The sequence below is a fragment of the Denticeps clupeoides genome, chromosome 12, assembly GCF_900700375.1.
Source record: "Denticeps clupeoides chromosome 12, fDenClu1.1, whole genome shotgun sequence".
NCBI lineage: Eukaryota > Metazoa > Chordata > Actinopteri > Clupeiformes > Denticipitidae > Denticeps > Denticeps clupeoides.
Window position 1 is genome coordinate 19886024 of NC_041718.1, and position 21478 is coordinate 19907501.

The window sequence follows — 21478 nt, forward strand, 5'->3', positions numbered from 1 at the left end:
GTCGCTTCTTATGCAGAAGCATAAGTTTGAAAGTTGACCATTTCCTTGTTCTGTCGTAATCTGAGATGTCATGTGGGTTGTCATCAGAAACGTACGTGTTCATGAAATAACTTGTGTTTATTGTCGTTGATGCAGCCTTGCAATTTACTCTGGGCACCACATATTCATTATTAATACAGAGACTTTTATTTGAGGATAACTGAGGATAACTCCAGATACATGTGATCTGAGATAGTGAAATGACGGGAGTAAAACTGCCCTGTAGAGAAATGTAAGACAGTGAATCGGATCCCAGGTCTTATGAACTTCAGTTGTCCATCATTCGACCAGATGCGAAATGGCAGTTGTCAAAGATGAGGCTGTAGTCGGTTCCTCCGGCTTTGACGAAATCTGATATGGTCTTTGAGCCTTGAAAATCCTTGGTTTCGATGATCTGTGAACCCAATGTTTACCTTCAATTTCCAGTCACATTGTGCAATCAAATCAAATCTGATACGTGAATGAGATGCCATTTTTCACCTTCCAGTCCTTATTCATGTGACGAGCGTCCACCACAACTGTTTGACTGCTGATCCCATACCCATCCCCTTTATGGACCAGCCATTTGGAACCATCCGCCAGAGTGACTCTGCAATAAGGTATAAGAATATGGATTAAATATAAGCATTTCCTTGATAAAATATGTGTAATCAGTGCCTTAAGTTTTAAAATTTTGGTTTAATGTGTTGCCATCTTAAATCTTAAGTGTTAACTGAAGACAGAGTTCAGGAAGCTAACATAATGCAACATTTACTTAAAGGTCCTCTATCATGAAAATTTGTGACATTATTTAACATTAATATATAGCGATAGGTGTAAAGAGTGCTCAGATGGTCGGATCTGGATTTTGTCCCCTTATGACATCATAAGGGGAAAGGTTACCTCCCGTTTCTCATGCTTTTTCTGCTCAAAGAATTTCCTGCCCCTCCCCTAAAACATCATCTGTACGGACCGTCATGGCTTACAAACGTGTGAAGCATTGCAGTTGTTCGGTTATTGGATTTAATAATGAACACAAATTAATGTTCTAGTTCCATCACCAGATACTTGGAAGAACCAGTGGGTTAATTTTATTTTTTCAGGAAAAATGCCAACAGGACTTCCTGTCTGTGCCAAACATTGTGGTTGGCGGATGGTGTTGATGACGTCATTTCCGCGAATGGCCCTCAACTTCTATTGGCTGCTCTCTTCCTCGTCCCGCCTCTCTCCTCATTAGCATTTAAAGCTACAGACGGTGAAATGGTGCGTCCTGGGAAATCTCACTGTGGGACTGGATCAAAGTGGCTGTAATTCTGCACCAAGAGACTTCAGATACAGAATTAGGGGACCAACAAGACCCACATAAACCCAAAAATGTAATTAAATTCATAATAGGGGACCTTTAAACCTGGCGCTAATTCTAATTCTAATCTGTGACGTCATGTTTGTGTCGGTATAGAAGTTCTCAATTATTATGGTTTTAACAGAATTAAGATTTCGACATACTTTCATGGTTCTTTAAGAGCATAGGTGTACAATTTGTAGTGTATTTGTAGTGTTTAAACCAGGACCTTAATACGTGTTGTAATGGAGACTAACCTGACTCCTGAGTGGCTGAGTGGACCCAACTGAAAAGACATCCCCGTCAGAGGTCGCTTCATTCTGTCAGCCTGATAAACCTTGGAGTTGTACAGCTTCGTCAAATCGGACTTTTTTGACAGGTCATAATTGTAGGAGTTCCCTTTTCCTGCAGAAGAACACACACATCTGAAACTCTGAAACAGCAGACAAGCATCTGACAGCATTTCCAGACCGGATCCGGTACCTTCACCCCATCCACAGGTGGCCACCACCAGCAGCATGGCCAGGACGACCAGGAACCCTGCACTCCTGAGGGAGAACATGCCTGCAGATCTCTCTGTGAAGTTTTGCAGATGAGCGGGAGGAGGAGACGATTATTTATAGGCAGACGTCTGAGGTCACAGCCGTGTGAGTCTGATTGCACAACTCTGCAGAAAACCGAAAGAGGAGGTGTTGACATGTATGTTTTTCTTCTTCACCTAAACTTCTGTAATCTTTGTACATAAGATATTAGACTATATTGGCCTCCATGTGCTTGTATGACCTCTGTGGCGCATCTTGGTGTTGGTGGTGTCCCAGATGTGCTCAGTTGGATTCAGGTCTGGGGAACGGGCGGTTCAGTCCATAGCATCAATACCTTCGTCTTGCAGGAACTGTAGATTTACATTTACATTTACAGCATTTATCAGACGCCCTTATCCAGAGCAACTTACAACCAGTAGTTACAGGGACAGTCTTCCTGGAGCAATTTAGGGTTAAGTGTCTTGCTCAGGGACACAAACCGCACCAGCATATGGTTTCACCAGGAGTCTGAGGATCTCACATTGGTACCTAATGGCAGTCAGGCTGCCTCTGGCGAGCACATGGAGGGTTGTGTGGCCCCCCCAAAGAAATGCCACCCCACACCATTACTGACCAACGGTCAAACTGATCATGCTGCAGGCAGCAGAACGTTCTCCACAGCGTCTCCAGACTCCGTCACGTCTGTCACATGTGGTCAGTGTGAACCTGCTTTCATCTGTGAAGAGCACAGGGCTTCAGTGGTGAATTTGCCACACTTGGTGATTTCTGGCAAATGCAAACGTGCTGCACGGTGTCGGGCTGTAAGCACAACCCCCACCTGTGGACGTCGGGCCCTCACACCACCACTGAGTAGACACATGCACATTTGTGGCCTGCTGTAGGTCATTTTCAGGGCTCTGGCAGTGCTCCTCCTGTTCCTCCTTGCATGGTGGAGGTTAGCGGCCTGTCTCCTGGTAGCACCTCCATGCTCTGGACACCACGCTAAAAGCACCACCAGCGTTCAAAAGTGACCAAAACATCAGCCAGAAAGTATAGGAACTGAGAACTGGTCACCACCTGCAGGACCACACCTTTATTGGGGACGTCTTGCTAATTGCCTAGAATATCCATCTGTTTGTCAATCAGTGTTGCTTCCTAAGTGGACAGTTTGATTTCACAGATGTGTGATTGACTTGGAGTTACCTTTACTTTTTAAGCGTTCCCTTTTTGAGCAGCGTATATAGTTGTTTAGAGACACAATCAACCAGAATCAAATTCCTTGTACGTGTTTGTTCACATACTTGGCCAACAAACATGATTCTGACTCTTGTTCTGATTTGATTATGTCACGAACGGCTTTTTCTCACGACAAATAACGGTGGGAGGGACACAGGATTGGCATTTTTCAACGGTGCCTGCAAGACAAAACAAAGACACAGGCAGGCCGGGACAAGCCTGCAAAGCAGGGCTGTCACAGCTTCACCCTTAAAAAGAACCTACCCCTAACACCAGACAACATTAACAATACATAACAGGGGCAGTGGTTGGCCTAACCGGTTCGAATCCCAAACCGCCAAGGTGGCACTGAAGTAAAACGAAGATAACACTCACATTGGTTATTTTATGCTATGTATAAAAAATAAGGCTAGAATGTTCCTTTCGAAATGTTGTTTCTGCAAACATTTTGAAAACATTTTGAATATTTAAAAAAACATATACGCTGCAGCCGCATATGTAGTTGAATTTGCAGACACCATCCCTTTCTTGAACTGATTTTTGCTTAGATCAGCCTTCCGCATCAGGTCTCTTCCAGTCAAGTCATGTCAAGTTAGTTCATGCAAACATGAGACACACGCAGTGCAAGACAAGCAGTACAAGAATAACAACAGTAACATCAAACACGTAGACAACAAAGACAGACAGCGCTAAAAAAAACTGTGAAATTAGTAATTAAGGTGCAGAGTAACAATGTGCAAATGCTGCTGTATTAGAAATGTAATAGAGATGTGTTCTGAACAAATAAGGTAGAGTGTGTTTTTGTCAGTCCCTAAGTGTCTTGGTGTCTGATGGCCTGTGGACCGAAGCTGTTGCAGAGTCTTTCTGGATGTCCTTCAGTGAAAAGCGAAGTTTTACTTCAGGGAGGTGTTCAGGCTCAGCTTCGCAACCAGGTGCTGAGGAATGATGGTGTTGAATGCTGATCTGAAGTCTATGAACAGCATTCGTGGGTATGCGTCTTTATTGTCCAGGTAGGTGAGGGTCAGATGCAGGGTGGTGGCGATGGTGAATTGCAGTGGGTCCAAGGTGGAGGGTCTTGTTTCATGACCAGCCTTTTGAAGCACTTCATCACGATGGGTGTAAGTGTAACGGGACGATAGTCATTAAAACACGACACTGAAGACTTTGAGACACGTTGAAACAACTTTGGTGCTCAGTGAGATGTTAAGGATGAAAACAACTGCCAGCTGGTCTACACATTCTCTGAGCACCTTCCAGGTTGTCTGGTCCAGCAGCCTTCTGTAAGTTAACTCTGCAAAGAGTTTTCCTCACGTCCGCAATGAAACAAAGAAATACAGGAAGACTTCACAGTCTTCACCTCATGATCCCTAAGCTCCAGACCAGCTCCTCAAGGTCATAATCATGGTCCTGAAAAAAGCCATAAACCGTGCCATACCTGTACAATCCTACAGGTGCTTAGACTGGGTCGCCATCTAGTGGAGACAGAGCACCGTCCCCACACACTGCTCCCAGGGCGCCTGTCATGGTGATGGTTAAATGGAGAGGACACATTTCATTGTGTCACCATGTGCTGTGCAGCAGTGTATCACAACAAGATAAGATAAGATCGTCCTTTATTAGTCCCACAAGTGGGAAATTTACATGACAAAATCACTTTTTGATGCCTCTGCACATCTTTTGTAAGGTGCATTTTATGAACCTCCAGCATCAGTCCTGTGTGCACACATGAGCCATCTGGTCCTTTTTTGTGTCATAACGCGTGTTAATGGCATTAATAATTAAGTAGCGCAGCTTCACCCTTTAGTTTGACTGTAATTCTCTGTTTGCATTCGTCTTTATAAGTCTGGGCGATGGGTGCCGGAGCTTCATTTACACAACATCTCTGTCACGCAGCCCCCCTTCCCCTAAGGAAAGCTCATCCCGCCACCTGCGAAATGTCACCAGCGCACGGTTTCCCTGGAAACGGCAGATTCCAGCGTGGCCGCCTGTTGGACTTTCGTCACACGAAAAATCTACATTTCTGCTGAGTTCACAGAACTCATGTTTAATGACAATAACTGTGAGTTCATTGTTCTTATAATAAAGAAATAACAAAAAGTAACGCGGTGGACCTGCCTCAGAAACCAGCCCGCCAATCACTTTAATTCCCCGTATTTAACGCGTCACCGCGCCTTCTTACAACATGGGAGAATATTTAAAGACAATGTTTAGAAATGTTCTCTAAAAATGTTCGGTGGTGGTAGTAGCCTAGCGGGTAACACACTCGCCTATGAACCAGAAGACCCAGGTTCAAACCCCACTTACTGCCATTGTGTCCCTGAGCAAGACACTTAACCCTGAGTGTCTCCAGGGGGGGGGACTGTCCCTGTCACTACTGACTGTAAGTCGCTCTGGATAAGGGTGTCTGATAAATGCTGTAAATGTAAATGTAAAAATGAACAGATAGATACGGGGAGTGACTGTTCAGCGGAAGTGACGTGGCAGACGAACTTTCGAAACGCGCATGCAGAGCAGGGGACGCTGGACCTGTCGTTATGTCCCATGTCTCAGCACATAAACACGCCCCACGGCCGGTCGTGAACCCGTCTGCCCTCATCAGCAAATTCGGGCCCGATCTGCTTCACAACAGCCACCTTTGACCTGGAGTGGGCTGAACCAGTGGTGGGCGGAGTTTCACCGCGACAGGGGGCCCTTGGTCACAAGAGACATTCGAATTCGAACAGCCATGCGATCAAATGCTTTTTGGTTCAGCTTTTTTTCCACACGTTTTGTGCGGACCGGCCACATCCGAGCGGGTTCGGAAGCTTCCAACTTGGCGGTGTGATCAGTTTTGGTGCGGCATCGGTATCTCGTGCTTGTTTTGGACACGATGATGCAGCTCATCCATCACCGACCCTCGCAACCGGATTTCACCAACCGTGCAGCGCAGATCTAAATTGGACCTGTCCGTAGTGCCTCCGCGCCGCGTTCCCAAAGAAAGGTCAGAAGCCAGTCATCCTGAGTTCTTTATTGTAAATGATCAGAAGAAGAAATACGCTTTAGACGGACAGCGATGTCGGAACGTGGGCACGGCCGGGAAATAGGAACACGTCCACCTTCAGAGGTTCTTTCCACGCTTTACCAGAGATAAAAGAGACAGATGGTGTATAATAAGACATGAGAGGTGCATGCAGGTATAAAGATGGTGTCAAAGACCTGAAGTTCACGCCTAGACCGTTGAAATGTCTCCTGCCCTCCCGCCCCTCCCATAGAAACAATAACCATAATTAACACTAATAAATATGACCAGAGATGACACGACCAACTGGAAACGAAAGCAAGTGAGAAGTCCAGCCGGCAGCCTCCCAGGAACCAAGGTGTCTGAAGATGTGGGCTTGGCGCCTAGCTGTCCGATATGACGAGGTTGTTCTTTATCTGTTGCTGCTCCAGGAACTCGGACGTCTCTTCTGCGATCTGACCGGGGATGCGGAAGTCCACCGGCGGCGGCTGCGGCTGGGGCGTCTGGGGCGGGGCGGCCGGCCTGTGAGGTTCTCCTGTGGGGCTGGAGGTGCTGTGGGAGTCCTGAGGCTCCAGGTTGCAGCCGGTGCCCTGGAGGAACTGCAGGAAGTTCTCCTCGATGGAGCCCTCCCGGCTGGGCAGTCGGTCGTCCTCGGTGTCCGCGGGACGCCGGAACAGGAAGGGGAGGTGCTTGCCCAGCTCCTCGCGGATTTGCCGGTTGAGGCAGCCGTAGAAGAAGGGGTTGGAGGTGAAACAGAAATAGCCGATCCAAGTCACCACGTCCTCCAGCGGCGCCAGTGTGGCCGGCGATGCCGACACGAAGGCGGAGTACAGGTGGAAGGAGAAGTACGGCAGCCAGCAGCACAAGAACTGCCCTCCCACCGCGGCCAGGACCGCGGCCGCCTTGCCCCCGCCGAACGGGCGCTGCGGGGTGCCCCGCCCGGCCCCCGTGCCAGTCCCGGTGCCCGAGCTGGTCATCATGGTGGACCGGCTGCTCAGCGACTCGGAGCGTTGGCGCCGGGGCGTGTCCATCCACGTGGGCAGCGGCCGGTGGTGCATCGCCGCCACCCGCGCCACCTTGAACATGTTGCAGTACACCACCAGGATGACCAGCAGCGGGCACAGGAAGTAAACGAGCGTGAAGAGCACCATGAACACCACGCGGTTGGAGCCGCCGCCCGTCCAGTGCAGGGAGCAGCGCCGGTGCCCCTGAGATGGAGGAGGAGGAGTCGGGGGCGAGGCCACGCCGCCGCCGACCACTCCCCCACCACCGTACAGAAGAGCCGCCCTCCCGCCCTGGAAGAGCCAGGCCAGCAGCGGCAGAGCGGACATGGCCAGGGCCTTGACCCAGATGCCGGCGAGGACCGAGGCCACCAGGCCCAGGGTCATCTTCACCTCGTAGCGCATGGGGTGGACGATGTAGTAGTAGCGCTCCACGTTGATGGCCGAGATGGAGAGGATCGTGACGCTCACCAGGCAGACGCTGAGGAAGAGGTAGGAGCGACAGAGGGCGTCACCGAAGAAGGCGCGGCTGGAGAGCATGCCCAGCGGCATCAGCACCAGCGCTGCCACCAGGTCCACCAGGCAGAGGTGGAAGACGAAGGCGAATTTGCGCAGCTGCGGCGCCTTGACGATGACGGCCACGACGGCGCCGTTCCCCACCACGGCCAGCAGGTCCATCAGGAGCATGGCCAGCAGCGCCAGTGACTGCGACAAGGCCCCGCCCTCCGGGGCAGAGGGGGCGGAGCTGTTGGATGGCCAAGCAGAAGAGATGGAGGAGTTCCACAGTGACTCCATTGGGGGCAAAGCAACAAGGGGCCGGCACTCATGGGGCCATCATCCATTATCCTCGGCAGGATCACAGGGGCGGGGCCAGATGCTCTGAGCAAGCCAATCAGATGATGGACAGCAGGAACCAGAGATCAGAGGCCTGAGATTCAGGGAAGTGTCCCAATCCTGCAAAACAAAAATCGTGAAAGAAAGAGAAGTGATTGTCATTGGGAAACACAGCACAGCACACAGTGCACACAACGAAATGGGTGGTAGAAGCCTAGTGGTTAACACACTCGCCTATGAACCAGAAGACCCAGGTTCAAATCCCACTTACTACCAGCGTGTCCCTGAGCAAGACACTTAACCCTGAGTGTCTCCAGGGGGGGACTGTCCCTGTAACTACTCGCTCTGGATAAGGGCGTCTGGTAAATTTGGTAAATGGTAAATGCTGTTAATCAAACGAAATGTGTATTTAAGCATGTGGGGACGGTGCTTCGCTCAGTGGCACCTTAGGGGCACCTTGGCGGATTGGGATTCGAACCGGCAACCTTCTGATTACTGGGCCGCTTCCTTAACCGCTAGGGCCACCACTGCCCCATCATTCAAGTACGATCACCCCTTAGTTGTGAATGAAGGAACAGAACGACCTTTCACCCGAACACGTGACTCTGATTCGACTCCTCCGAAGCACAGGGAAGTAAAAAGTGTTAATCGAGAAAAATTAAGCAGAGATCATTCCTGGCCACTGCCGATGGACTAATCTCGATTTTTAATCCGGTAAAAACCAAGTGACGGCTAATCTGCCGATAATCCAGAAATGAATTCACGGCGCATCCATCGCTTCGCCTGGCCTTCCGGTCCTCGCGTTCCGTCGCTTTCACCTAATCACCGTTTACCCCCAAAACAATCTGGCAGAGCAGGAATGTGTGCGGCCCACAGGAGAGCCTTTATTTAATGGGGCTTCGCTGGCGCCAGATGAAAGGCTTCCCGCGACCTCAGCAACTTCTCCAGAAGGCATTCGCTCCTGTTATTCCGAGACTATGCAAAGCGGTTGCTTTTTCACATCCGAAAGTCTGTAGCATTATTTTGCCAAGAAGGCCCGAACTGGGGGTTGTTCATCGGGTGTGTCCCTTTTTTCGTGCTTGGAGAGTTGCTGGGAGGGCTTTCATAGAGACAGGTGGAACCTGTGAATCTGCCGTGTTCAATCTTACGTTGCACTTACGTTACAACCAGGCTGCTGCATTCGTTTTCGGAGCATTTCAAATGGCTTATTGCAACGAAGGCCGAAACGAGGCTTCGCGTCTCCACAGACGTGTAACGCGAGGAACACGCTGCGTTTGTGGGCGGGTGTGGGTGTGTCTCCAGTTGCGTCCTGCCGGTGTTACACGCCCGCGACTTTCACTTCCAGAGGTGCCGCCATCCTTTCTCCATCAGCCGTCCCACACCCACCCGCCTCTGTCCGTCTCTGTATGTCTGAAGACCGGACGCACACCGACCGCCCACCAGCACCCCACCAGTCGCCGGTGTTCGTAAACTAGGCCGGTCGACCGCGCCGAAGGTCCGAACGGGTGTGAGGAGACTCAGACGCGGACTGTCCTTCCACTGTTCCATATTTTTGTCCCAAATACAGAGTCCGGAAGCAGACAGGCAGCCCACACACATACACACACGTAAAAACACAACTTCTGCTGGTTCCTGAGCAATGGATCCGTACGCAAGTCTGGCAGCAGACGAGCCCGGCCAGATCTCCATGCCGTCCCACTCTCACCCCATCCCTGCTCCTGCAGGTTCACACGCATGTGCTGCACGGCTCCGCCGGAGCGGGGGAGGTCAGGGACGGAGGAGGGATGGAGGTTTACCTGCTCGGGTCCGGACGTGATGCACCGCAGCCAGCCGCACACAGACACTCTCGGCTGCCCCCGGCTGATCCGTCGTCCCCACGCCACCGTCGCTGGCAGGGACGGGAGGCGGAGGGGGGATGGAGGGAGGCGAGAGAGCGGCGACCTCCTTCCTACAGCATCAAAAATGGATCTGCACACACGCTCTGCACACACATGTCAGCGCGCACACACACACACACACACACACACATGCACACACACAGACACACACACACACACACACGGTGACTGCAGAGATGGGGAGAGAGAGGGAGACAGGCAGCACCTAGAAAGCCGCGTCCTCTGGGTCCTAGTGTACACCCTGTAGCACACATCAGACGTTCTAGACAGCACAGTTCTCTCCAGATCTCCATTCTCCAGGGACACAGGGACACAGGGTCCAGCATGTGAAAGGGAGGGGGGGCAGTTCCAGTTTGTTGACCTTCAGGGCACCAACAGTCAGATGGTGTGATGCCTACATGGCTTAGCTTTGCCCAGAAACGGCCTGATTGAGCTGGAAATAAGTTGGGATGGATCTTTCTCGCTGGTTGCCATGGTCACGACCCCAAATAAGGTCACCTTGACCCCTGATCAGAAGATACGAGTGGATTCTTCCAGAATGAATTTCATTCTTTCTGAAAGACTGGTATATAATGACCATTTTCCTACCCATGGACCTCTGAACAGGAAGCACATCATGATGGACGTGCCAAATGAAACCCAACATTTCACTTTAGCATTAGCATCAGCACCAGCGCTAAATCCAGGGTTCATCAACCGTGCCGACGACCTCCCCATGACCTTCTGGATCCACTGTGGTCTCCTGACAGACACAGAATTGATTCTGCCCTTCTGTTTGCTTCTCCAACATGTGATCTCATCAGATGGGCTCTGCGGACCGTCAAGTGTTTCTGATCATCTAACAACCAAATGCTTCGTTAAGATCTCGGCTTCTGAGCCCTATCACAATGCTGATATGTTCCTCAGCGGGCCGCAGAGCACACAGAACCAGAAACAGCTCAGGAACCCTCATGCCATAGCAGACCCTGGCGTTGTGGAGCAAATCAATGGCCATAAAGGGTGGAGATGTTAACGAGATTAATGGAGCCGTCAGAAATTAAAATAGGGCGGGCGTCAAAACCAGAAGATGGATGGATTTTCCCATCATGCCGACAAACGAAAGGGAAGGAAATTTAATTTCTTATCAGAATTAGGTGCAGCGAGCCTAGTAGAATTCATTTATATTGCAAGGAGATTCAGGTGTGCTAAAAGCTGTGTGTGTGTGTGTGTGTGTCAGGTGTTGACTCATGACAGAAATAGCAGATTCTTGCTCTCCCAGCAGCACCAATCACTGCCTCTGAAAATACAATGGTTTCCACGGTAACCTTGAAAATAGGCTCCACGTTCCCCTCTCAGAAATAGCGACGGCAGCGGCTCACTCCTCCACAGCCAATAATAAATAAGTCATAAATGCACGGGCCAAGTGAATAAACACATGCCCGGGCGCTCCCGGGCCTGGTCCGGACACCTCCGCCATTCCGGCCAAAATATCACACGGGATCTTCCATTTCACCCGGGGGGCGGAGCCCGAGACTTTGTCTCTGAAGATGTGTGCAGATGGATATTTCCTCCGGCTTTCGTGCTGTAACTGCATTATTTACAACATCAATTGCCCCTTTCTTCCGTAGAAGGCCACCCGGGGTCGGGAGGGTGTGTGCGTCCCAGCCTCCAGCAGAGGGCGGACTTTAACCACCGCCCGGCTACACGAGCAGAAAAAGACGATGACGTCACCCCGTGTCACTCTGCTTGTAATTCATAGCGGGAAGGAAGCCCTAATTGGAAGGTCGCAGGTTCAAATCCTGAACCACCAAGGTGCCACGGAGGTCCCCTTGATGAAGGTACCGTCCCCACACACTGCTCCCCGGGCGCCTGTCATGGTGCCCACCGCTCACCAAGGGTGATGGTTAAAAGTAGAGGACACGTTTCACCGTGTCACGTCCCTTACACATTCACTGCAGGAGAAACAGGACAGACGTGATCAGCGATGAGCTGCTGGCCTCAGGTCCACATCATGCGTGCCTGGTGCATGATGGGATAGCGGCGTGCCTGTAGCTGTTTCCATCGCTCCTCTGACCGCCACACCTTCTCGCCGCTCACGTGCGCTGCGCGGTGTAAACAGAAGAGGGAACGTGAGCGGCGCAGTAGTAAATTCTCTCGGCCCCCGGGGGAAATGTCACAGTTTCCGGCTGCAGCTGTTCGGCGGCAGCAGTAATTACCGCCGGCGGGTGGCGGCCTAATTACACTGCCGGGGACAGGGCTGCAGATTCCACCGTTCCCCCTCTTTCCCCTTCTTCCTTGCATTTCTACTGCCCGAGACAGAAACGGTGGGCCAGAGAGTCTTTCTTGCTCTCGTCCACTAATGTCTCATATGAAGATACTGTGTCACACATCACAGCAACATTTTTTCGCTTCTGTTCATGAATGAGCACTCCTATCGATTCCACAGAACACCTTCAGGAGCTGTGTTGGCCTAGAGGGGGCGGTGGTGGTCTAGCGGTTAAGAAAGCGGCCCCCCGTAATCAGAATGTTGCCGGTTCGAATCCCGATCCGCCAAGGTGCCACTGAGCAAAGCACCGTCCCCACACACTGCTCCCCGGACGCCTGTCATGGCCGCCCACTGCTCACTCAGGGTGATGGGTTAAATGCAGTGGACAAATTTCACTGTGTGCACCGTGAGCTGTGCTGCTGTGTATCACAAGTGACAATCACGTCACTTTATTTATTATTTGATTATTTCTGATTTAAAAAAGAGAGGGTTGAATTCCTGCATCTCGTAAAGATTTAAGGGAGAAAGGAAGTGGAGAAATGAGACGGAACGTTGCCCAATAGGCCCAATAACCCTGCTGTCACGGCCCCGGGGACTCACGCCGCGCCTGAATTATGGACGAGATGGCGGCGCGAGTCGGATAATTAACTCTGCCGACGCTAATTCACCTCCGCTGTCACTCGGGTGGATGGATGAGAGCCAGAGTGCGGCCTCTGGGGCCGTGCCAGTTCCCTGCTCCATTTTCACTCTGTCCAATCCGTTTGGGGTGTCTTTTGGCCCGAAGAAACCCACACACCTGTAAAAACAGTCCGTAACCAGACCAGCGCCCTGTTTTTAGGGCTCTTACCCCTGTGCGCCACCTGACACACACATTATTAAATCAGTCCGTCTGAGACCTTCCGATGGCCAATGACACCGAATAACCTACAAACTCTTCTTTTCCTGGTTCGTGCTCGCCAGTTTCGTATCTGTATCTTTCGCAGCAAGTCGACTCTGGCAGTCGGGATGAGAAGACTGTCTCTAATGAAGTGGCCAGGGACCGAGTACGCCTCGATCAGGCCGACAGGGGCGTGGCCTTTCGCGGTAAAAAGAGATCCATCCGGTCAGCCGCTGTATCATATTTCCCAGAAGGCCGCGCCACAAGTGGTTTACATCGTTACTCCAGTATTACCGACCGTGTCTGTAATCTCGTATCCGAACTCCCGCTAATTATCGCAGGAACGATCGGAGGTTCCTTCTCCACCCGACGCCAGCACATCAGCATCACCGGCCGTCTAAAAGCCTTGATTTCATTTGGGAGGAGAAGAGCTGAGAGACAACAAGGGGGTGGCGGCGTTAAGCACATTTCAGCTTTCAGCAGGATCCCGTATGACGGAAGATGGAAATATCCGCTCACAACCGTTCACCTGTCCCCTGTCCCCTGAGCGACTGGACCAGGAGCCAGTTTAAGTGTCAAAAATCTCATTAACAATGTAAAATGAAATATAACTGAAGAAGAGTGAAGAAGGTGGGAGAGGAAGGCGGGTGTAGAGGTCAAGAGGGTCAATCAATCAGTCAGTGGCCACAACAAGCATTACTAATTGAAAGAGAACACGAGACAGAACACACAGCAAGCAACTAATGAACAACCACAAAGTAATATTAATTATGGTGGCCTAGCGGGCCAGAAGGTTGCCGGTTCGAATCCCGATCCGCCAAGGTGCCACCGAGCAAAGTCACCGTCCCCACAAGCTGCTCCCCGGGCGCCTGTCATGGCTGCCCACTGCTCACCAAGGGTGATGGTTAAATGCAGAGGACACGTTTCACCGTGTCATCGTGTGCTGCGCTCCACTCATCACTTCATGAATGTTGGTTTTCTTTTTTGGTTCTGCTGCTATGAGTGAAGTGCTGGAGACTGCGCCTGGAAATTATTGACCGCGAGCACAATGAGCACTTTTAGCGTGTGGGTCATGTTCACTAATGTGACTTTCACCCATCAGCAGGCTGGAGTTAAAGTGCTGATAGCCTGCATGTTGGTGTGAGTAGTGGGCGTGGTCACGTTTGTGTACAATTTGTATTAGGAGTGTAGAATAACGGAGGAGAAAGGGAGTAGATGGACGATGCTTATCCTTGGGCGTGTGACGTATTGACAGGAGGGGGTTAAATCGTCCAGAATGAGGAAGTTGGAAGTATGAGAGCCCGTGTCAATTATGCCTACAGGCTCCTCCCCTTTAAAACTTTGTTCATGAAAACATTATTAAAGTTCATCGCGTGGTTGTCAGAAATAAATAAACTCCAACAAAAGGGGCTGGGCGGGTAGTTAGTTCCTCCTGTCCAAAATACTGATAGCTAGCAAGCAGCCACTTCCTGTTTCTATATGTGTCTAATAACACAGAAGACATGAAAACTCTTGTGAACGTGATATTTCGGAATTTACAGTCCCTATGGAGCCATGCGGGATTAAAGGTCTTTACCCAGAGACACAGTGTCATAGACGGCATGTTTGCGGCCCTCTACAATGCCACCCCCCCCAAGCACTCACTGACTCATGTCTCTGCAGCCTTCAATAGACCCTCCGGGGACCAGTCCTGCATTGGGGACTGGCCGCAATGTCATCTCCCAGTTTCGGGGGCTGTTCTCATCATGTAAGGAGACCACAATCCCACATTTCAGGGTCAGCAGTTATTCTCTTATTTAGCTTATTCATGCACAGCAGATTTATGCCATAAGATTATAAGACGTGTGGCACCGTAACTCGGTTAATATCCAGGTTGGCATGGAGAGTGTCACACACCTTGCTCTCAGCTGCAGAAACCCGGCAGTGACCTTGGCTTCCATGGCAACAGTCGCAGCATGGCTCACACTCATCGACATGTAAAGAGACCATGTGACAGGCTGCCCGTTTGGAAGGAGAAATGCGGGCACGTTTGAGTCTCTCACCAGAGTCAATTGATCCAGCACTGAGTGGCTCTGTGCCCGAAGAGCGCAGCAGGATTCACCTTCATTCACGTAAAAATTGTGATAAAGTCCCTTTATCCCCAGGGTATGGGGGGCGTGGCTCATTTGGACAAGGTAAGGGAGCAAAATGAGTAGCTTAATATCAGTCGCTTCAGTGGAAAAAATGAGACCTCCATCTGCATGTTTACAACTCAGATGGGTACCAATGAAGCAAGTTGCTTGTTCTATCCAGGTAGCAAACAAAGGTTGGACCAAGGCTAGTCTAACGTTGGACCTACCAACGGGATAGACTGCGCACAATCGACCACAACTTCACTCCTCTGTACATTTCCGGTCAACTGTATGGGTCAGACCAACAAATCCAACCATCTGGAGCTCTCTACCTGGATGGTTTCGTGCAATAACCAACAAGGCAGAGTGGATTCAGAGCATTGTATACTATCGACCAAAAGTCTGGACGTCCCAACTCTGTGGCAGTTATAGAGCCATTTAGGAGCCATTTTGAAGAATCCAATGACATTTTGATGCATGTTTGATGAGTCTGTTCTTGCAAAGTCACCTCTTTTTACCTTCATTACTGCTTTGTTCGCTATTGTCATCATAACATGCCGCTCGTTGATATGGATGCTCATTGAGTGGATGGTAAGAAAGTGATCAGCATAAACCTTCAGCCCTGCAAGACCCACGAATGAAAATTTTGACTGGTATGTCCTGTCATGTTCCATGTCAAATGTCCCTTATGTTTATAAGACTTTCTTTAATTCATTTAAATAGTTTTGTAGTCATGTTTTACAAGCCAATGATTCAGAGCCTCTCAGTACTGTTCGATTTCATCAAATTAATCCTATCAAAAAGCAATTGAATTAGCGAGTTGCTGCATCCTGCAATGGAGGGTGGAGGAAGCTCACCACCTCCACAAGTGGTTTCCTCTGGAAATAAGTAGGACTTCTTATTTTCTCTCCGTGTATGAATAAGACGAGACCTGTTTGTTTGATTAGAAATACACAGATATTAAAGTTTGTCCTCCACAGCCAGGAAACATGGTTAAATAACGGTTCACCGATAAACACGACATGGAAAAAAACCTGATCCCCTTACCGGGTGAGGAACACGGTGGAGCCGCCATCCTCTGAAGGATCTTTTCTGCAGCGGCGAGATAAAAGCAGTCCCCAAGGCCGCTCCTCCATTAGTTACAGGCTGCCTTGCTTAAAAGTCCTTGAGCTCGGGACCCTCTCTCAGTCTGGAGCTCATCGCCAGTCTCCTGGCGGCCGCTGCTCTGGCGGATTTGGAGAAGACATCGTTCTGCATGAATCATGACCTCATCTTGTGTAATGTAATGATCACATAGAAAGTAATAAGCACAATTGAACAATGCACACACACATACACACACACACACACATATATATATATAAGCAATGTGTCTTAATTAGGGTGGGTGGTGATGGTGTAATTTTAGGAAAAGCACGCAGACAGCTCTGAAATATGATTTTTGTTGCCCCACCCTGCTCATGGCCTTTCCTGACCACCATCAACCCAGTACATCAACCCCAGAACCTAGTGATCCCTTATTCATCTCATTCAAACCGTCCAATTACACTTGAAATGATGTAATTATGCAGTAATTGATGTAACTGACCATGTTTCTGACCATCGCATGGAACTGTGTGCTGCTGCAGGGTGACCTGGCTGGGTTAGATGGTCGAAAGGCAGATACTTCCCTGCTTTTTTCAGTCTTGAAAAGTCTGGACATAAAAGGCATAATGCACGCCACAGCCCGAAGTCTTGGCGCTCCAGCTAATGAGCTTCACTTCTTCTCCCCGGCGAGTCTCCCGGCCTGAAGGGCAGAAAGGATGCCTCTCTCCGACAGCAGCACTGCCTAAATTCAGTGTGTGTGTATGTGTGTGGGCCATTTATATGGATGCACCTTAATAAAATGGGAATGGTTGATGACATTGAACACATTTTATATGTGGTCAGAAACTTGTAAATAACTCATGAAAGAATAAAGTTTGCCCCCTCACATATACTAATGTGCCACAAACAGGATGTTAATATCACCAACCATTCCTATTTTATTAAGGTGTATCCATATAAATGGCCCACACACATATGTTTATAATAATGAATATGGCATTTACCTTTTTGAATTATTTAGGATACTGCATATAACAGCGTGAAATGCCTTCAAACTAAACAGAAATGTGAATTATTATCATGGTATAACTGCGCTGCAAACGAAAAGCCGCCGGCCAAGTTCCTCTCTATGACGTCAGCCCTCTTTTCTTTCCCTCCCTCCCTCCCTCCTTCTCTCCTTCTCTCCCTTCGTTCCGTCTCTCCCTCCCTCCCTCCCCTCCCGGCGGGATCCAGGACGGTGGTGATGGAGAGGCGGTTCCCGCCAGACGAGGCAGGACGCGGCGGAGACGGTGAGAGGAGACGCGCTGTTAACCGGCAGCCGGTCGGCGTCGTCGTTACTTTAAAGACCTTCGGGGTTTTTTCCAAGCGACATGCGGCTTTATTCTGGGCTCTTCTGTGACCGAGCGAGACGGACCTGAGTGAGAGCACGTCCTCATTGTTGCTGTCTGTTGCTGTTCACAGACGCTGTTCGCAATCTGCGCGGACCTGAGTGAGACCACGTCCTCATTGTTGCTGTCTGTTGCTGTTTACAGTCTGCGCGGACCTGAGTGAGACCACGTCCTCGTTGTTGCTGTTCGCGGTCTTCCCGGACCTGATTGAGACCACGTCCTCTATCTGTTGCTGTTCGCGGTCTGCGAGGACCTGATTGAGACCACGTCCTCTATCTGTTGCTGTTCGCGGTCTGCGAGGACCTGATTGAGACCACGTCCTCTATCTGTTGCTGTTCGCGGTCTGCGAGGACCTGATTGAGACCACGTCCTCTATCTGTTGCTGTTCGCGGTCTACGCGGACCTGATTGAGACCACGTCCTCTATCTGTTGCTGTTGGCGGTCTGCGAGGACCTGATTGAGACCACGTCCTCTATCTGTTGCTGTTCGTGATGTTCCCTGACCTGATTGAGACCACGTCCTCTATCTGTTGCTGTTCACGGTCTACGCGGACCTGATTGAGACCACGTCCTCTATCTGTTGCTGTTCGTGGTCTTCCCGGACCTGATTGAGACCACGTCCTCTATCTGTTGCTGTTGGCGGTCTGCACGGACCTGAGTGAGACCACGTCCTCTATCTGTTGCTGTTGGCGGTCTTCCCGGACCTGATTGAGACCACGTCCTCTATCTGTTGCTGTTGGTGGTCTTCCCGGACCTGATTGAGACCACGTCCTCTATCTGTTGCTGTTGGCGGTCTGCACGGACCTGAGTGAGACCACGTCCTCTATCTGTTGCTGTTCGCGGTCGGCGAGGACCTGATTGAGACCACGTCCTCTATCTGTTGCTGTTCGCGGTCTTCCCGGACCTGATTGAGACCACGTCCTCTATCTGTTGCTGTTGGCGGTCTGCGCGGACCTGATTGAGACCACCTCGCCTCTGTATGATGACCCGGCGCCGGTCTCCGGCTGCCACGGCGCCCCGGCTGCTTGGCGCGGCTCTGCTCCTCCTCCTCGTGGGCCGAGGCGCCGGTCACGCCGCCGGCTGCTGCCAGACCTGCGTCTGCGCCAGCAACATCGTCAGCTGCCCCCGGAGGAACCTGAGCGGCGTGCCGGCGGAGCTGCCGCGCCACGCCGCCGTGCTGGACCTCAGCTACAACTCCATCGCCCGGCTGCGGGCGGAGTGGAGCCCGGTGAAGCTGCCGCGCCTGCGCAGCCTGGTGCTCAGCCACAACGGCCTGGGCTTCCTGTCGTCGGAGGCGTTCGTGCAGGTCGCGCGCCTGCGCCACCTGGACCTGTCCTCCAACGTCCTCCGGCTCCTGGACGAGCTGGTCTTCCAGCCGCTGAAGCAGCTGGAGGTCCTCCTGCTCTACAACAACCGCATCTCCCAGATCGACCGCTCGGCGTTCGCCGGCCTGGCCGGCCTGCAGAAGGTCTACCTGAGCCAGAACCTGCTGAGCCGCTTCCCCCTGGAGCTGGTGAAGGAGAAGGTGCGGCCGAAGAAGTTCGTCCTGCTGGACGTGTCCTCCAACAGGATGAAGTCGGTGCCGCTGCCGGAGCTGCAGGCGCTGCCGGCGCACGTCAGGAACTCGCTCTACTTCCACGACAACCCGCTGAGCTGCAGCTGCGGCCTGTACGGCCTGCTGGCGCGCTGGCACGTCCGCGGCCTCAGCTCCGCCTCCGACTTCCGCGCCGAGCACGTGTGCTACCCGGCGGGGCAGAAGAAGGCCGGCCCGTGGGCCGTGTTCCAGCTGGACCGGCTCCTCAACTGCAGCGCGGTGACGGTGATGGACGAGGAGGCCTACCTGGACGACTTCCTCGTCCTCCGCTGCGACTCCAAGCTGCGGGACACGTCCAAGACCTGGGTGACTCCCCAGGGGAACGGGACCGGCGTGGTCCTCCCGGACGGAAGTCTTCAGGTGGGTCCGCTGAGGGTGGAGGACACCGGCGTCTACACCTGCTTCGCCGTTGGGGAAAGCCTCAACGAGACCATCTACGTCTCGGTGAAGGTGCACAACTTCACGCAGGGCGAGGCCTCGCCGCACATGAACACCGGCTACACCACCCTGGCGGGCTGCTTGGCCAGCGTGGTGCTGGTGCTGGTCTACCTCTACCTGACGCCGTGCCGCTGCCCCTGCTGCCGGCGCCTCGGCAGGGACGCCGGCGTCCCCTCCTCCGCCGCCAGCGCCTCGCCCGCTCGCGAGGAGCGGCGCCGCGTGGCCTTCGCCGACCCCAAGGACCCGCTGGGCCGGAACGGGCGGCTCGGTCCCGACAGGGAGGAGGGCCGAGAGGAGCCGGCCAGGAGCTCCGTCAGCTCCGACACGCCCATTGTGGTGTGAGGGACCTTCTCAGTAGGACCACTCGCTTCTCGTGTAGCAGATACCCCGTCACGCTGTGAACAGGCTCCTCGGAGACCTTCAGAGACCTTTTCTCAAGTGCTTTCACTCCAACAGCAACCCCATCGCTGCAGAGGCGCGGCTACTGACCGGGTTTTAGGTGGACGTCGTGCTGGAGATGGACAGCAACAGGTTTCTGGTAGCAGATAATGTCCTGGTCCAGATATGACACCAGTTTACACCACTGGCCCAGATACAGATACTACTGACGAAGGTCAATAATGCAGCCAAGTTCCTCAATGCCCTCAATTAGCAGCTTCTTCACGCAAAAAGACCGTCTGGTACGTTCCGCCACCCCATCTGACACGTGGTCTGATCCCTGGGACGGTCCCACACCCAGAGGACGGCAGTAGGCCAGTACCAGATTCGAACCGTCTCCTCTATGCGGGGCGGAGTGAGATTTGCACTCGCCTATGAACCAGAAGACCCAGGTTCGAATCCCACTTACTACCGTCGTGTCCCTGAGCAGGACACTTAACCCCGAGTGTCTCCAGGGGGGGACTGTCCCTGTACCTACTGACTGTACGTCGCTCTGGATAAGGGCGTGTGGTGAATGCCGTAAATGTAAATGTAATGAGGACCCCAGGACCTTTGACCCGTGTTTAGATGGTGTCGCTCTGCTTTGTGTCGCTTTAGACGCGTCCGTGCTCCGTAATTGCGAATGTCCCGCGCCGCTGTTTACTGTGCCGTCGTGCCGCATTGTGCCGCATTGTGCACGCGACGGTGATAATAATCACAGTCGTAACTCTGCAATAACTCGTCAAGCCAAAGATCTGGGACGCTATGCAAAGCGGCAGGAAACGGTATCTGGCTTCGTTTTCCCGGAGTTGTGTTTACGGGACCGTGTAAATGAATAATTAAGATAAACCCGGTGATCACAGGCGTGCGTGTGTGTGTGTGTGTGTGTGCGTGTGTTCTCATGCACATCCTGCATTACTCTAATGACATCGGCGCCTCACGCCGAGGGCCGAAACGCGAGACGCTCCGGGGCCCCGAATGTGCCCGCCCGGGATCGGGTTCGGCAATAAGAAAGAGCCGGGCCCGATTTCGGACTCGCCTCCTCGTTCCGGGGCGCTCCGGTGAACGCGGGTTCCGGCCCACCCCTGGCCCAGTCCCAGTCCTGATCTTGCGCCGTCCAATCACAGGACACAATAAACCAAATAGGGAGTGTGGTCATCAAAATGAAAGTCAAGTTACTTTACTCTACGGTACTTATCAGACGCTTTTATCCAAAGCGACTTACAAGAGGAGTTACGGGGTTAGGCTGATAATGTGGGCCTACTGGCGGCCACTCGATGTCCCCGGCTGGTGGAACGACTTGCCGAGACCAGCACCACCTTTAAGAAACATCTCAAAAACCCACTAGTTTAAAAAGTATTTCAGACGAGTCCAACACACACACATTCACAAAATGTAAAAAATTCGTCTAGCACTTAACGGTTCCCTAGAATGTTCCATTCCTGACAAGTTGGGCTCTTAGTTTTGTAACTCGA

At 51.8% G+C, this 21478-nt stretch overlaps 2 protein-coding genes across 3 annotated transcripts; one reads left to right on the forward strand and one right to left on the reverse strand.

Annotated features, from left to right (window-relative positions):
* The first annotated feature begins 1681 nt into the window (after positions 1-1681).
* LOC114801377 (amphoterin-induced protein 1-like) lies at positions 1682-21442 on the forward strand. 2 transcript variants are annotated; one of them, XM_028999561.1, is made up of 2 exons: positions 1682-2059; positions 17401-21442. In XM_028999561.1, the coding sequence occupies exon 2, from the start codon at positions 18534-18536 to the stop codon at positions 19926-19928; it is 1395 nt and encodes a 464-aa protein (XP_028855394.1). In that variant the 5' UTR covers positions 1682-2059; positions 17401-18533; the 3' UTR covers positions 19929-21442. The 2 variants fall into 2 exon arrangements, with proteins under 2 accessions (XP_028855394.1, XP_028855395.1); XM_028999562.1 differs by lacking the exon at positions 1682-2059 and having other exon boundaries at positions 17093-17456; positions 17629-21442.
* Positions 5464-10039, reverse strand: LOC114801376 (G-protein coupled receptor 61-like). The gene is made up of 2 exons (XM_028999560.1): positions 9747-10039; positions 5464-8070 (listed from the first exon to the last, which is right to left on the reverse strand). The coding sequence occupies exon 2, from the start codon at positions 7909-7911 to the stop codon at positions 6499-6501; it is 1413 nt and encodes a 470-aa protein (XP_028855393.1). The 5' UTR covers positions 7912-8070; positions 9747-10039; the 3' UTR covers positions 5464-6498.
* Positions 21443-21478: the final 36 nt, after the last annotated feature.